At 44.5% G+C, this 16,653-nt stretch overlaps 1 protein-coding gene across 3 annotated transcripts in view; it reads left to right on the top strand.

The window, feature by feature from the left end:
- The first annotated feature begins 795 nt into the window (after window positions 1–795).
- Cdh17 (cadherin 17) overlaps window positions 796–16,653 on the top strand; it is a 59,619-nt gene continuing 43,761 nt past the window's right edge. Inside the window, exons 1-3 of one of the 3 annotated variants that reach the window (XM_055603466.1) lie at window positions 796–870; window positions 11,289–11,358; window positions 13,983–14,081. In XM_055603466.1, coding sequence (XP_055459441.1) covers window positions 857–870; window positions 11,289–11,358; window positions 13,983–14,081 — 183 coding nt within the window. In that variant the 5' untranslated portion in view covers window positions 796–856. Of the gene's footprint in view, window positions 899–4,350; window positions 4,425–11,288; window positions 11,359–13,982; window positions 14,082–16,653 lie in introns of those variants that run through there. The other 2 variants (XM_055603467.1, XM_055603468.1) reach the window with 2 other exon arrangements.

A 16,653-nucleotide genomic window follows, 5' to 3' on the forward strand; every position in this document is an offset into this window, starting at 1 on the left:
GTCCCCAGAAACAGGGCAAAGCTAGACATATGTGACCTCTGACTGGCATGGCTTCATATTTTCAAGACGGCTTCCCAGAGCCACTGAAATGTGGGAATTAGCCATCGGTCAGATTGAAGCCTTGATTTAAGATGTCTGTGGCATTAGTGTAAAACAGCAAAACAAACCAAAACAAAACAAAAACCATAACAACATTTTGACTGGAGTGCTTGATAAGAATGGAAAGCCAGACAGTTCCCTGAGTTGTGTGTGTTGGGTTAACTTGTGTTTGGGGGAAAGTTTTAGTTGTTTCATGAAGTCTTTGATTGGAACCGTTGGCTTTCAGAAGTGGTGCAGCCCGCTGTGTCTTTCAGCATGCTGCCTGCATCATTTACAAAATCCTTGCCAGTGGCTGTCAGTGGGCTGCGTCGCCATCAGACTTGGAGCCTTGTCTTTTGCATTTCCATGGAACCCGTACACATATTTGTTGGCAAAGACTCTCCTTTGCAGATACTACACTAGGTGTTTGTGTAAAAAGTTAACAACTCTCTTTGATGCCACAGAGCGCACACTCCAGAAAAAAGCTGAAGACACCTTCATCATTTTGACTTCGTAACTTGTAATTGGGCTCATAGAGTAAACAACAACAACGACCCAGCAACTGCTTTGAAAGCATGTCCAGTATGAATGGGTGAACTTCTTTCCTGGACTGAACGTAACGATACCTTTTATGATTTTCAGTGGCTCTCAGGAATCAATAAAAAAATGTTTGTGGTTAATGTTTGACTGGAGCTGAAGGGAGAGGCCAGAGGAGCAGAGCAGATTGAGGAAGTGTCTCCTGGGGTTCTCCAGCTACCGCAAGTGTCTCCACAGCTGAATGGAAGAGAACTTGTAAGCAGCCTTTCTTACTTAGTGAAAGGTAAGGGTGGATGTCCTCACCGTTGTTTCACTAATACTTTTTGAGAATAACTTAGATGGTATGGGGGTTGCTTAAGAAGGGCTGGGTCAATGTATTCCTCGAGGCACCGTGTGTTGCGATCCTGGAAACCACACCTGTTCCTGGCATCATTAGCTTTTGTGGAGGGCACAGTCTCTTTCTCTAACAGTTTCTTTTCATGAGTCTGTAATTCCAGACATTCACTGAATGAAGTGACTTTGGTTGAACAGAGCTTGGAGTAGAAATAAAGGAAATGTTGTGTTCTCTGGTTGTGTAAATGAGTGTGAACACCCCTCACTTGGGATTGGCATCTGAAACTGTGGCCGGACAACACTCCAGAACTCCTGCATTGTAAGAGTTAGGATCTTGTTCTCACAAATTGCAGTGCCTTCGGGATGTCTCTAAAGATTGTTCTTTCTGCTCCTCAGAGAAGGCAACTCAGTGTGAGAGTCTTAAGACTGTCTGGGGCATGGTGGGACGAGGGCACAGATGAAAAAGGAGACTTTTAAAGAAAGCACTAGAATAGGAATTAAAGGGAGAGAGCCTGTCCCGCCTTTCAGCGGAGAAAGTGAGGCTGCTGCTGAGTGCTGGCCTCTGCTCTCTCTCCTGGTTGCTAAGGAGGGATTCTTAAGAAATCCTGTGTCACTTGGAATCTTTGTAGTTTTGGCCACTGCCTGCGTTTCTTGATTACATGTGACTTTTTAGGGATGAGACAGATGCTCCCCGGAGTAGGGTATGCCAAGCAAACTCTTCGGAAAATGCCTTGTCTGATACTTTTCTGTCTTTATTTTTCTATAAAAATGTAAGTAGCGAGTGAGGCATTGTTTAAAAGATGAAAGTTCACATTCAGATGGCAAACAACAACAACAACAAAACAGGCAGCATTCAGGTTTTCTAATGAAATAAAGGAAACAAAAGAAAATCTTTTTCTTGAGAGCCTGCAGTTAACTCTAGAACATATACTTTATGACTCTCTGGGGTTGGTCAATTGGGTTGGGCCAGTTTCATCATGGAGCACACGAGGCAAAGCACTTACGACCTCTGAACGTTAATCTTTTTCATTTAGATAACAGGCAACCTGCCTGAATGGGTAATCGTGAGGAGCAAATGTGTAGGTAAAATGCTTATTGCAAGGGTAGGCACCTAGCGAATGCTGGCTTTCTTTTCCAAGAGAAAGTCCAGATAACTGAGCCAGGTCAAGCTGAGGTGTTATTGTTCGCTCCGTAGGAAAAAAAAAAGACAATGTCATGCCACAGATAAAAAATCTTTTTAGATGGGCACTAGCTATATAGTTACAGGCTACCCTCGAGGTTGTGATTGTCCTGCATGCTGGGATTACAGGTGTGTACCACCACAGCCTTTTAGAAAGGTTGTGTCACACACACACACACATGAACAACACACACAGGCCCTCACCAGAGCTATGCTAAGAACATGGGGTCTGACCTTACAGCAAGAGTTATAAAGTGATAGGGTTTTGGTAAATAACACTCAAAAGTTAAAAGTGCCTCAAGTGGTTCCCTTGTAAACTTTCAGGTTCAGAGATCACTTAGATGAGCCCTGAAGGAAGTCACTGCTGCTGAAGATGAATATTGCATTTGCAGTATCTTCTCCTTCTTACAAAAGTCAAAACATATGTTGGAAGGTGCCATCAGAGGCAGGGCCCAGATAGAGAACCTGCTCCACGTTCATGTGGAGAAGCAATACTGGACACCATTTTGTTCCTTTCTCAGAAGGTCCACAAAGAAACATGCATATAGGTGTGCAAATACTGGCTTACTTGTTGGCGTAAAACGGTGTTCACTCAGAAATGTTTGGTGTTTAGCTAAGAATGGGTCCAGCCTTTCTGTGGCCTACTCATTGATTACCTAAACAAGGAAAGATGTGGTGAAATTTTTTGGGGGGTGGTGGTGCTGGGATCCATCGGCCATTTGTAAGTTGTGAGAATGGACAGGAGTATTTACTTCAATTTGAGATATGTTAACTTACTACAATCAGACACAGTCACCCAGTGGCTCGGTTGTTAGCTACATTGCAATAGATATTTTCCATGTTAATAATATGCAATAGACTGAACTGTGGTTGGTAGTTGCATAGGTGGTAAAGAAAACCCTAATTACCAACCTTGGCCCATGGGGCCTCACAGAGACTGAAGCACCAACCAAAGAGCAGGCCTGGACTAAACTTAGGCCCCTGACACGTAGCTGATGGGCAGCTTGCTCTTCATATAGGTTCCCTAGTAAGTGGAGAGGGGAAGCTGACTCTGACCTGCTTTTGGATCACTTCCCCTAGCTATACTGCCTTGTTGGGCCTCAGTGGAAGAGGACGTGCTTAGTCCTGATGGGACTTGATGTGCAGGGACAGATTGGTGATGGGAGCACCCCTTTTCTGAGGAGAAGGGAACTGGGGAAGGTGGAATAGGGTGGAAAGGTGGGACTGGGAGGAGAGGAGGGAGGGAGTTCATTTGCGATGTAATGCGAATAAATAAATTTTAAAAAGAAAAAAGATATCAGAAAAGAAAAACCTTAACATTTCTTAAAATGTTCTGTAACGATGGCATCTGAATTTTATCCAAGATATTCAAATTCAATACTGTGTTATCATATTTAAAAGACTGTGGCTTGTAGCAACACTAGGGCTCAGACCCTCAGCCACATGCACGGTCGGGAGGTGCCGCTTGCAGTTCTTGAGCGAAGAGAATCAGAGTGCTAGAGCTGTGTTTTGGAAGATGGTTAAAGCGGAGCATTTCTCTTGTGCATGCGGCCCGTGGCTCCTTTGGTCTCTACATTCAGTCAATAAGACCTTTCCTTAACGTCTCAGAGTTTGGATTCCTGCCTTTATGACAATGACACCCACATCATAGGACTGTTGTGTTTAAATGAATAGAGTTCTCAAAGTGCTTAGCCTTAGCGAATACTTAGTAAATTCAAGCTGTAAAAGCCATTTAATTCGTTATAAACCTTTTAGGCATAAGGTACCCTTGACTGGGCAGAATTAAGTTAAACTCATTTTTTGCTTTCTCTCCTCTGCATAGTTATCAGTGAAGATGTAATTACAGGAGAAATAGCAAAACCTCCATACTTGAGCATGACTATACGTTTTCGCTGTTACAGCACGTGTGTCAAGGTCATCCTGCAAATTAACTAGTATAATAGCAAATGACAACTTTTTTTTTTACATGCTTTAATGTCTCGGTCCTGTGGAATGGAATGGAATTTAGATTTACCTCCTATTGAGCTTCTGAGGCCAGCAAGTGTGATCTTATTATCTTAACAAAGTGCTTAAATTTACACTTCATATACATGAAAAAAAAATGTTGCTTAATACTCAGTGAAACTGTCATAAAAAAATTCAATTCATCTTCTATGAAAAACGGCAATCCCTGCCTCTGTCTTTAGGTCAGAGAGGACCCTCATGGTAGTGGTCTGCCATCTACGGAGTCCTTCTCCTGCCCCTGTAAGGCTGCTCGCATCTGAAATGAGGGCTAAGTCCTGTTTTCTGGAGTAAGGTGAGAAGCATATTGCCATGCCCACATCAAAGTCTCCATCCCTCCAAAGACTTGGGGCATTGTCCCTTTTGGGGCTAACGTATTGGATACTTCCTATATTAGTGATAAAATAACACAGCCAAGACAGCCTAGCAGGAAGTGTTTATTTGGGTTTATGGTTTCCGAGGGAGAGTCCATAATGGGAAGGGGTGGATGGGAGTTTTCAATAAGCAGTAGACATGGTGGCAGGAGCAAGAATTGGAAAGATTACCTCTTCAAGGGCAGACATGAAGCAGAGAGCTAGCTGGGAAGTAGGACAAGGCTGTGAACCCTGAAAGCCCACCCTTAGTGATTTACTTCCTCCATCAAGGCTGTACCGTCTCTCCAGGGAGAATACTAACTGAGTAACACGTACTCTACCAACGCAGCTGGTATGTCCTGTGAGACTCTGAGTGGAGGCCTTTTCTTCTCAGCTGGCCCAGTCCCTGTCCAGTCTGTGGAAGTGCTAGGCAGAAAGAAAGCCAGCCAGGAAGGAAGATGTTTCCCAAAATTGTCCTGACAGCTCCATTTTTTTCTTTAATAAGTAATCAGTAATTTATATATAAATTGAAATAATTTAAAGTTGTCTAGTAAATTCTATGTAAATTTAAATGATTTTAAGTCATCCTGGGGAATCATCTATTCTTTTGTGAATTCATGTATTACATCATGAAACTACTAATAAAATAGCCACCTCCAGTTTTGGATATGTAAACTCAGACACTCACATTCAGAGATCAGCTTATCCATACTGTAAAGTGTGGTGAGACCAAAAAGCTTATATATATATATACATACATATGTATATATATATGTATGTATATGTATATATATGGGTGTCTGGGGTAGATGTGTCGGTGTCTGCTCCCTCCCTTCCTCTTTCCCTCTTTTCTTTTCCTCTAAGCACACCAGGCTGCTTCCTACCTCAGGAGGAGTCATCAGTTTGTAGTGTGAGGCGGCAGACCTCATTTTATGCCTGGGTGCTTGTTTCTAGCTTATTAAAAGCTGCTTTAATTGGGTCCCTAATTTGTCAGGAGTGCAAATTGGTCAGCTCCTACTTAAGTGATGTAATTGGTGCCAGTGATTTGTGAGGCAGAGCAGAAAGATGGGATCCAGTGACCTCAGTGTGGCATGGTGAACAATGGGAGCGAGCCAGCTTTTAATCTGATCTTTATTCATATCTGGCCTTGCCTTAGAATTTATGCTGCTCTTAGCAATATACAATGCAGCTGTAAAATAAATGACACACGGGCTATGAGGCACTCTTTAGTCCTGGTGGTTTTATGAGTCCAGTCACATCCTTTCTTGCTCGCACTACCCTGTGATAACCTAATTCTGTGTCCTCTTTGCTTTTTTGGATGGGTCATTCCTTGGATGAGTTATTTCAAAGCCCATTGGTGTTCCTCTCTTCCCTCAAAAACCCAGACAAAAAGAATAAGAGATGGCTGAACTTGTTTAAGATTTGCCTAGCACTTAGTTTTTTACCAGCTGTGTGTGTATCAATATTTGCATGTTGAGTTTCTGGAGATCTGAGACCTAGAAAGTCCCTTAATTACTCAGATAAGTAGAGAAATGTCAAGGGTGTCTTAAAATGGCATAAAGCTATTTGGAAGCGTTACAGACCAGCAAAAGGATTGTTCATGCTTGTGCTTCTAGTGTCCCTTCTGGGGTGCCATAATATGTCTAATAGTGTATTAGCATAGTAAAATCTCCTTTGCAGGGATGAGAAGCTGAAGCAGAGTTCACCACCCAATGGTTCTGGATTTCAAGTCTAAGACTTGTCTGCAGGGTTCCTTCTGAGGTCTATGGAGGAAAATCTGTTCCAGGCCATCCTCCTGGGCTTGTAGATGGCTGCCTTCATGTTCTAGTGGGGTTCTTTTCTATGTCTATGGATCTGTGTCCAGCTTTTCCATTTTTTTAATGGGGACATCCGCCATCTTGGAATAGGGCTCACCCCAATGACCTCTTTTTAACCTCATTTTCTATGAAGAACCCCAAATGAGGTCACATGTTGGGGAAGTTGGGAGTTAGTGTTCTGACATATGAACTTGAGGGAAGACATATCATTCAGCTGACCACATTGGGCTCGGTTAAAAGTTGGGAGACTCCTGGGATAAAGCTCAGAGTGATTGTGAGGAAAGAGCAATACACAAATGTATTCTATATAAGAACAAAAAAATACCTCCAATTGACACAGCTTTTGCCTTGGCCTGGTGGCAGGTATGTGTGTTAGGGCAGGGTAAGTCACATCAGCTTAGGACGAGCAACCATGAAGGAAAAGCGAAATCTTTTCAACTTTGTGGACAGACACAGTGGATGAAAGCGATGCTTTTAGGGTAGAAGATCCCACGGTGAGAACACAGGCCTGGAAAGGAGCATGGCAGCGTGACCTTGGCTGACTCTCTTAACTTCTCTGACTTTGCCTTTTGATATGTTCATCCCAAGTGCATCTGCTTCATAGGGTTTTTTTGTTTGGAAAAAACCAAAAGTCCTAAGAGAATTTGTATGAAAGGCTCAGCACTGCGTGGCTTGATTCCGCTAAGGCCAACTGGGTTCTTCTGTGTTGTGCTCCTGCATGGTTGGCTGTGATGTCTCTGACTAGAGTGGACTCAGTGAAGGAACTTCCCTTAGAGTTTCACCTTTGAGGTCAAGGTCCTGAGACGTTACCCTGCTAGGTAAGGTGACGGAAGTCTTCTTTTTAAAATGCGTGAAGAGCCCAGAGCCTTTGATCCTTGTCACTGCAGGTACATTTGGCCTTTCAGATAGTCCCCACAGGAACTGAGTTGATCTTTGCTCCTGAGGGAGACTCTGACAAACAGCAGAGTTTCTAAGCAGATGGTTGGGTCAACCCTTCCAGGAACCTCAGAGGAGATGCCATAGAGTTGTGTGAAACAGCCAGCTATACCCTGTCCAGGTGGAGTCTCCAACTTTCCTTATGATGTGGATGTCCAGTGGGTTTAGGCAGCTTAGGTTTTAAATACTGGTTTCCGGCCAGAGTCTCATGACCCACAGTCCGATTTTCACCTAGTGAGTCATGTTCTTGTGAAGAGGAAGTAGGCACAAGACCTGTCTGAGAGAACAAAGTTCTTGGCACAATCCTAGCACTGGTGTAGTTTTCTCTGAATTGTTTGGGGAAAGGCTTCCCTTTGCTGTTCCATTTGCCTATGTGAAGGCATCTTAGGGGCTGTTGCTTGAAGATCTGGGTGGCAGGAAGTGGGCTGTGAAAGGAGATATCCAGAACAATGGTTTCAAGTTCTGACTGAGAAAGCGCAGACTGCAGGATGACACACCTTGTCCCCGTGTGAACTCCTTGAATCTCTTCACTCTCAAAGATGGGTGCTCTCACTGCCCTTTGCTTTAAGATGAGTGACCAGGTCCCAAAGCAGCAGTCTCCAGAATCCGGGCTTCTTACAACTCTATGAAGATGTGGCTTGTGGTTATTTTTATTTCCCACAGGAAACCAGCCTGTGACTGGAAGAACTAAATGCAAATGATGAATAGGTGACTTTTGATGATTATCTGTTTGAACCCCCTTCATTTTGATAATATTGATATTTCTGTCATTCAGTTTGTATTTCCTTGCAAGGTTAAAGATTTTAGAGTAATTCGTTCAGTGAAAGAGGATGTATTTCAACTGTTTCAATGTATTCTCAACCATTTATTGGAGCAAAACTCTTATTACATTTAACAGAGAAATAACCCCTTTCACCAACACCAATAATAAAAATGAATTGTTGTACTGTGCATCAAGATTAGACTTTAAATCTCAAATCAGTGACGTTATTTTTATGAGAGTAATATCTATTCTGAAAGCTTATAGATGAGAACAAATGCATAGGCTTTCCATGTCAGACAATGATGAATGCTGTAGAATTTAACAAACATCTGTTGAAATCTTAATATACGGGAGCTATGCTATGAAGTGCCCTGGGAGGTTAAAAAAGTAATAAGATCTCGATTCTATAGGATTTCACTTCTTAGTAACTAACGCCAATGAATAAAGGATAAGTAAATAAAATAAATAAAGGATAAATAATAATAAAAAAAAAACTAGCAAGTTCAAAAGGAAGAGGCCTCTGCCTGGAAATCAAGGACGGTTTCCTGAAGGAAGGAGGAGCAGGGTCCAGTTCTGCCCTGTACTCCTTGCTTTGGGAGCTGAGTTCCTAGCATCCTATCCAGTTCATATAGGAAGTCCGACTCAAGGCCTGTAAGAAAATGAGTGAGCTGGACGCTGTTGATGAGTGAGGAGCAGAAGCAGACATGAGCAAAGACTTTGTTAACCAAATGCCTGCTGCTCATTGTCTGCGGCCCAGGCCTGTGGCAGGTGGGGAGAGTAGTCAGTACAGGACCCAGATCCAGTGATCTGGGCCCAGTGCACAGTTGGCCAGGGTGTGGGGAGGGAGTGGCGGGGCTGTTGTTCTCCTTGCCTCAAGAAGCTGTAGGTTGCCCGTGTGGGTCCTGCCTGTGTCAAAAAGGCGGTCAAGCTAAAGAAGTCACATCCCTGAGTGCCTGCGGGAATCCCTTCGTACCCAGGCCAACTACAGATAGCAGATCTACACCGCCCAAGGCCCCTGGGGAAAGGGTGTGGGGATGGAGGTACCCACCGCCTCCTCTGTCCACTCTAAACCAGCTCCACATTACCTAGATGCATAATTGGTTTTAATTTAAAAGTAGCTGGCTTTTAAGGTTAGGTCCAGCTGGCTTCCGGTCCCCTCCCTGTCGGTCTCCTTTTCTGCTTTCTCATTACACACATTACTCTGCTCTATTGCCCACATCCTTAACAATCTCTTCCTTCCCTCCCATAATTACCTTCCTGATTTCATGACTTGGAGACACACATATAGAAGCGCACACACATGCACTGAATGGTAAGGCCAGGCTCAGCATGTGAGAGAAAACACGCGGCATCTGTCTTCCAAGTCTGCTGTACTTGGCTTTACCTCACGACTGCTCGTCATCCAGTCACGGCAATCTTATTTTCCAGCACCGCACTCTCCTCCCGAGCTGTCTCGCCAGCCTAAATACCTAGTTCATGGTAAATGCCACAGCCATCATTATTATCTTTTCTTGTCTTGGGAATGATAAGAAACAAATTTCCCATGTGTTTAGTGCTTACACATGCCCCCTGTCCACCCCTAGTATTTTTTTTTTAATCTGTGGTTAGTTGAACCCGCAGATTAGGAATTTGTGGCTACTTGGGGTTGCTTGTATTTCCTCTCACAATAATCTAGAATTCGGGATGACTTGTAACATGTTTCAGCATTTTCCCAAATCAAATGAGCAGTCCTCAGTAGTAAAACATAGGCCTCATTTGTATTTAATTATAATTAGTTTAATCCAAAATGATATTTGACATTTCTGCCAAATTTATTCTGTTACAAAAAACTATATTTTAAACAGTCTAATAAATTAACGAATCTAAAAGAGTCCAGAGGGGTTTTAGCTCTAGCTCTGCCTTAAAACAGCCATGGAACCTTGAAGCAAGTTGTTTAATTTAGATGTCGTATGAGAACTGTACATTGTATAAATGTCTCCCTCTATGTGGATGTGTCTGTGTCCTAGCTACTGCCACACCACATAGACATAGAAGAAGGAAATGAACAGGTTTGGAGTCCACCTGTGAGATCCAACCCTGCCACTTCTTAGCCAAGGGGCTTTAGGCTATTTGTTCAACCTTGAATCCAATTTCTTCATCTATAACGTCCCAACAGTTCCGTATGACTCCTTACCACCAGGAATTTTCCACATGAGGACACTGGGGTTCAGAGCGGTGAGATTGCTCACTTACGGTTGAAATAGGGCTGGGTCGCAGCCTGGGATGCCTGGCTCTGAGCCACCATCTGCTCCACTCCATGAAATCACTTTCAGGGCTTTTCAAGCAGGAGGCCTGAAAGGGGACACATGTTTTTATCTCCCACGGCTTTTGTGAGGCCAAAGTGGGATAGCTTATTCCTCTTCTTAAGGGCAGATGAAAGTTTCATAATGATTAAAGTTTTCATTATTTTTATATGCTATTGATATTAGTGATGCATAGCCAATGTAGAAAACTTTAAACAAATGAAAGAGTGAATTAAGCCAAGATCATCCATAATCCCTAAGTATAATAATAAACTGGCTTGGAGTTTTAGTGAAATGAATACATGCTTTGATTTCTTGTTTGTTCTTTTTAAATTCTATTTGTTTTGACTTTGGCAGTCTGGTATTAGAAGAGGCAGCCATGCTGCCTTACAGGCCAAGTGGGAATTTTATTTACATACTAGAATCAGTTAGTCATGACACATGTCAGCACGAAAGTTAAAATTTCTGTGAAATGTGAAGCCTTAAGGAAGGGTAGGAAAATAGTATGAGTTCTTTTGGAGCCGTCAAGAAGACCAGGGAGGCATCTGGTGAGGTCTTGGAGGGCTACAGATGTTCTTGGCTTCTCTCCACTTGAGGAACCTCATGCATTTCCAGCTTCCAGCCAGAACCACAAAAATTATCTGACCTATCTTTCCTGGCAGCTGCCACAGTGCACCTTCCCATCTATGGGAGCAAATAAAAAACCCTAAAACGAAACACAGGGCAAAATGAGCGAAAGAGATGTCTATGATTTCAGGCTCTTAAGTGAAGTGAGGCAATTACAGAAATGAAATCACAGAGCTCATCTGGAGATGTGGGCTGGTGCATTGCTGTGACGGGATGGAGAAGCTTCCGGAAGTCTGTCTATTCCACACGGGAGAGAGTTGGCCTCTAAGGACCCTGTTTTGCTAGATTTGTGACAGGATATCAGGCAAAGATCCTGACTGCTGGAAAGTTGTGATTTAACAGGCTGGTAACTAACACCCTTTATCTCTGGTTCACTCACAGGAGTCCACGTGAGGAGAGCAAGATGGCCTCTACACAGCTTCATGCCCTCTGTCTCCTTGCACTTTATGTGGTAAGCACAGTCATCCTTTTTCTCCATACCACGGAAAGAATGGTTATCACCACTGTTTTTTTTTTTTTTTTTTTTTTTTGTTTTTTGAAAGGTGGCCTATCAAAATTAAGTTGTTGTCCAAAATGGATGTAATGTGTTCTCATGAGGTGTATCTAATGAAATGACTACAAAGCCATCAGCTCTTAGGAGCCAATAAGCCATGTAGAGGCAAGACTGAGCTCTATGGTTGTAGCGCTATTTGTTTATTTTTATGCTACTGAGGCCTAAACCCAGGGCTTGTACGTAGACAAGCATTCTACCAGTGAGCTACAGTCTGAAGTCTAAAGTAAACCCACCCTTCACCTGTTCTGGCTGTAGAAAGGAGTTACAGCGATTCATCCACCCACAAAGGCACATCACGAAACTATTTTTTTCCTGTTTTCACCCTTCTATGTTTCTTTATTTGCATAAACGGCTTGGAAGTGCCTAGTTCCATTTGTCTTTAGCTACATCTTCTATTGTTGTTATTGTCTGACAAGCTTTCAGCACGGAACTGGACAGAAACTGAACCCCCGCTATTGGGTAGACAGTGGGGTGCCACTCCTGTTTTACTCACAGGTTCCCAAGGTACAGAAGGATGTCCAAAGTTTCATTGTCTTATGAACCGAAATTTCAGGTGTATATATATATATTTTTTTTTTCATAAAGGGAAGTTTTTAGATTGCTACACCTAATATCTGTCTTTCTTTTATTTTTTACACACCAAAACAATACACCATATTTTGAGTCCTCAAAAGCCTCCTAGGGCCTATACAGTTTTAAAATGTTTGAATGTTTTTATTAACATACATCATGCATAATACGCATGCACATAATGCCTTTTTATCACCCCCTCCCCAACACCACAGAACAAACCAGAACCTCCTTCAAAGTTAAGGTGGGGACTGCTGTCCAGTTGCTAGGAGAATTCTCACAGCCTGGGTCTGTAAGGGGACCATTGCTCTTCTATCTTTTCAAATGTCCCTTTCTGCCCCATTGTCATAGGAGGACAGTAAAGTCAGAGCCAGCTTCTCACTCATGGCCACCATGTGCCCAGGACAGGAAATGGACTGAATCACTGGGAGCTTTAAGCCTCGGTTTTCTGTCCTTTGGGGTAGATTTAATCCTAGCAATCAACTTATAGGAGCTTTTGTATCAAAAAGCAGCACAGTCTAAACATTGACTAGATAAGAGCCATTACTATCATGGCATTTTGAGTCCAGAACCTATATCCATATAGACCCTGACCTCCATAATGAGCGAGGCCATCTTAGCAGGCTTTCCTTATGGGCCCATTTTCTTCTTGTCTGAGAAGGTGACTTGCCTTTCTCTGGTGAAAACTGTCTTTTCGCCACTTCCATCTTGCCATCCATCTCAGCTCCAGTGCCATGTTTTGGTGACTAATATTGTACACATTCATTTTGAAATCTTTATAGCCCCAATAGTCATATTAATGGGAGGGAAGGAAGGTTTGCTGTCCTGATATGAGGATGCAACTTTGAACCCTGGAACTGACTCTCCCTCCCTCCAGGGTGCTGGCTCGTCTGTAGATGGAAAACATAGCCTTGCTTGTGAGGTCTGTGGGCTAAGGGAGTTTCCATTGGTGTGGGTAATTGCAAGGTTGATTGTTTGCTGGGTGGTCTCAGAGTCAAGCCTTGGAGCTCACTGGCAGCACTGCAGGAAATGCTGCTCGAGTCTTAACCCACAGGCTGGATGCCTGCGTCCGGTCCTCCAGCCTCACCTTCCATAAGTAATGAAGCTGGGGAAGACGTGAGAAGAGGGAGGGAAGAATCCCAAGGGATGGCAAGCTCAGAGGGGTGGTAACTCGAAGTCTGGAAAACTATTGTGGAAGTTAAAAATGCTTTTAGCTGCAAATAACGGGAAATTGGGACTTAGAGCAACTTAAGTAAATGGAGGGTTATTTCTCAGAGATAACAGGAAGTCCACATGACAAATTCAGGGCAGGGTTAACCATTCTGTGATATATCAGAGGTGGGAATGCTTTTCTCTTTGAAAAGGATTTTTTTTTTTTACTAGAATTTACCATGTGACTGCGTACCAAGTAAGCATTGTGCTAATCCATCAGCATATTTTTTGCCCCTCTTTTAAAATCAACTGCCTTTGAGGCGACCATAGACTGCAGGATGCTGGGAATGCTCCACAAGTGTCGAAGAACATTATAAGTGGAGGGAGGTGTTCCAAAAAGCTGGTGTAACCATGCATTATTTGGAAGGCAGAGTGCCTCCTGGGAGGCAGCAAACTTTTGTTTAGTTTGGGTGAAGCATCTGCTGTTCCTGCCCATCACACCCATGTTTCACTCTGGGCTTCTCTCTTGTTCCTTTGTAACATGGGAGTTAAGTTTCTTCCCATGGGACGGAAGCTTGCCTGATTAAATGAGAAAAACAAACAAACAAGCTCATGGCAGACAGCCTTGATGGGGCAGGAGAGTCTCTGAGTAAACACTGACCACTTTCTGTACCTAACAGGTTCCGCTGTTTTTGGCCGTTAGAGAATGCTCCGTACATTGTTTCTGGAGAGTCAAATAGAACTAACACGTGACATGTACAATCACAGTCAGTGCTCCTTTTCTCTTTTTTTGTTAACAGACAAGTGGATACAGCCAAGAAGGGAGGTTCAGTGGTCCCCTGAAGCCCATGACATTCTCGATTTTTGAAGGCCAAGAACCTAACCAAGTCATATTCCAGGTAAGGGTTGATCTTTGTCACCCTGACTTCTCCGGCTCACAGTGGACCTCTGCTCTTATCTGTACCGAACATCAGGGCGTAACCTGGAGGCTGGCAGTCCTCATCATTGGTGACTTTGGAAGCTAGGCTGCAGAGGTGGGTGGGGGTAGGATGAGTTGGATCTGGCATCCTCACACAGGCTCCCTTAATCATGCCTGTGGCCAGTGCTTGGCGCTGGCAGTCGGCATTATAGACTCTGCCTCTGCCCTGAGTGGAAAAGGTACAGATCTCAGGAGGTGCTGGCCTCCTGTCCATTAGAATGTCTGGTCACTAAGCTTGTTGTGTGAGGTGTCTGAAGGTAGGGCTTCGCTTTGTGGCCACAGCCTGATTGCCTCCCTGCCTCTTCTGAACAAAGGTTATGCCCTTGTCTGGGGGTTGCCCAAGGTGTGCTGGGCCTGCTAATCATCTTTTCTGTCGCTGTGGTGGTTTTAGTTCCATTTTCTGTTGCTATGTACATAAAGGAGGAAGGGTTTCTTTCAGTTTACATCCTCTCTGGATGTAGACCATCAAGGTACAGAAGACAGGGCAGGAGTCGTGAGTGACCAGCTGGTCAAATTCCACACACACTCTGCAAGCAGAGAGAAAACAGGAAGTGAGGCCGGGCCATAAAACCTCAAAGCCTTGGTCTAGTGACCCAGTGATGTCCTTCCTCCAGTGAGCTCCACTTCCTAAAAGTTCCACACGCTTCCAAAACAGCCACCAGCTGGGGCCCAAATGTTCAACTACTCGAGCCTGTGGGTGGCATTTCACACTCTGAAAACAATGTTGACAAACTGCTGGGCTGGAGGGCAAATGACTTAGAGGAGAAATGATTTGGCTCATGGTTTCCAGTCCATGGTAACATGGCTCTTTTTTCTGGACTTGTGGTAAGGTAGAGAATGGTGGGGGAAGGCTACTTGGCCGATGGTAGTAGGAAGAAGAGGGATAAGGAGGGGTCCAGAGGAAAGCTATGTGCCCTAGCAGTTATTCCCCCAGTGAGCCATTCCTCTAAGTCAGAGGTTCTCAACCTGTGGGTTGTGACGACTTTGGGAGTCAAACAAGCCTTTCACAAGGGTTGCCTACGACCATCAGAAAACACAGGTATTTATACTATGGTTCATAACAGCAGCAAAACCACAGTCACGAAGTCATAATTTTATGGTTGGGGTCACCCCCACGTAAGGACCTGTATTAACCTGTGTTGCAGCATGAGGAAGGTTGAGAAACCCTAAGTAGTCCCCACTTCCTAAGGGCCCATTCCACATGTGAAGTATTAGTCTACCGACGATCCCAGTCCTATCCCTGATAATCCAATCCCTTCAATAACATCACCAGCTGGGGACCGGGCCTTCAACACATATGCCTTTGGGGGCAGGCGACTCACATCCAAGCCATAGCCCTGGAAGGCGGTTAGCCATGAAAAGCAGTAGGGGCTGGGCTGATGGCTCCGTTGATAAAATCAAGCGCTTGCCACACAGGCATGAGGGCCTGGATACTCAGCATCGGCATGCATAAAAATGCCAGCGGCTCATGCCGATGATGCCATCACCAGAGAGACAGAGGTAGGAGGAGCCCAGGAGCTTGCTGGCCCACGTGGCCTTGCCAAGTCAGTGAGCTCTGGGTTCAGTGAGAGGCTCTGTCTGGTACAATAGAGCAGAAATGGTGTAGGAAGATGGATCAGCGGGAAAGGGCAAGCACAAAAGCCCGAGCGAGAGTCCCAAGCACCTATGTAGAAAGTTTGTTCTTGTAACCCTGGCTTTGGGGGACCAGGTGGTCGGATCCTGAGATCTCACTGGCCGGCCAACCTATGCCACACAGCAAGCTCTGGATCAGAGAGAGACTGTCCCAAGGAGATAAGGCAGAGAGTAGGAGGTAAAGACACCCAGTGTTCTGCTCCAGCTCCTTGTGTGTGCACAGGGACATACACACTGTTTACGCAAACACTCATGCACACACAACCACATACAACACGCATCACATGAGTGACGGACGGGGAGAGTAACAGGCTTCTGACGTTGACCCCTTACCGCACGCGCGTGCGCACACGGGAACAATACACATGTGTATACAATGAGTGCACACAGCACCAGATTAGGACTGGCCTGAAGGTGCAAGGTGAAGTGAAGAACTGTGGCTCCCCAGGGCACGGAAATGCATCAGAGAGAAACGCACGCCCTGGAAATGTACCAGCAGGTCCAGGCGGAGCATTTTCTCTGCATCTGGGCGCATGCCTTCTCTTCCCACTGGAGGCATCTTTATAATTTGGAATAAACAATGGCAGCCTCGGGTGGGAATAGTTTGGCTCTAAGCTGTTTTCAAGCATGCACTGTTTTCACTCTTGTGCTATTTTGCTCTTTCCACCTCTTTGTTACCGTGTCAGGGAGGCCAGCTCATTTCCGAACAAGTCTTAGAGGACACTTAAAATAAACAGGCTGGGAACCCACCTTGCTCCCAGCGTCCGTGTTCAACAAGCTTCAACGGCACATGACAATTCACCAGTATACCGTGCATCACAGACAGGCTTGACCTGAGTTTCCGCTAAGGAAGATCCGCT

Source organism: Psammomys obesus, unplaced genomic scaffold, assembly GCF_907164565.1.
Source record: "Psammomys obesus unplaced genomic scaffold, mPsaObe1.curated_primary_1811, whole genome shotgun sequence".
Lineage (NCBI taxonomy): Eukaryota > Metazoa > Chordata > Mammalia > Rodentia > Muridae > Psammomys > Psammomys obesus.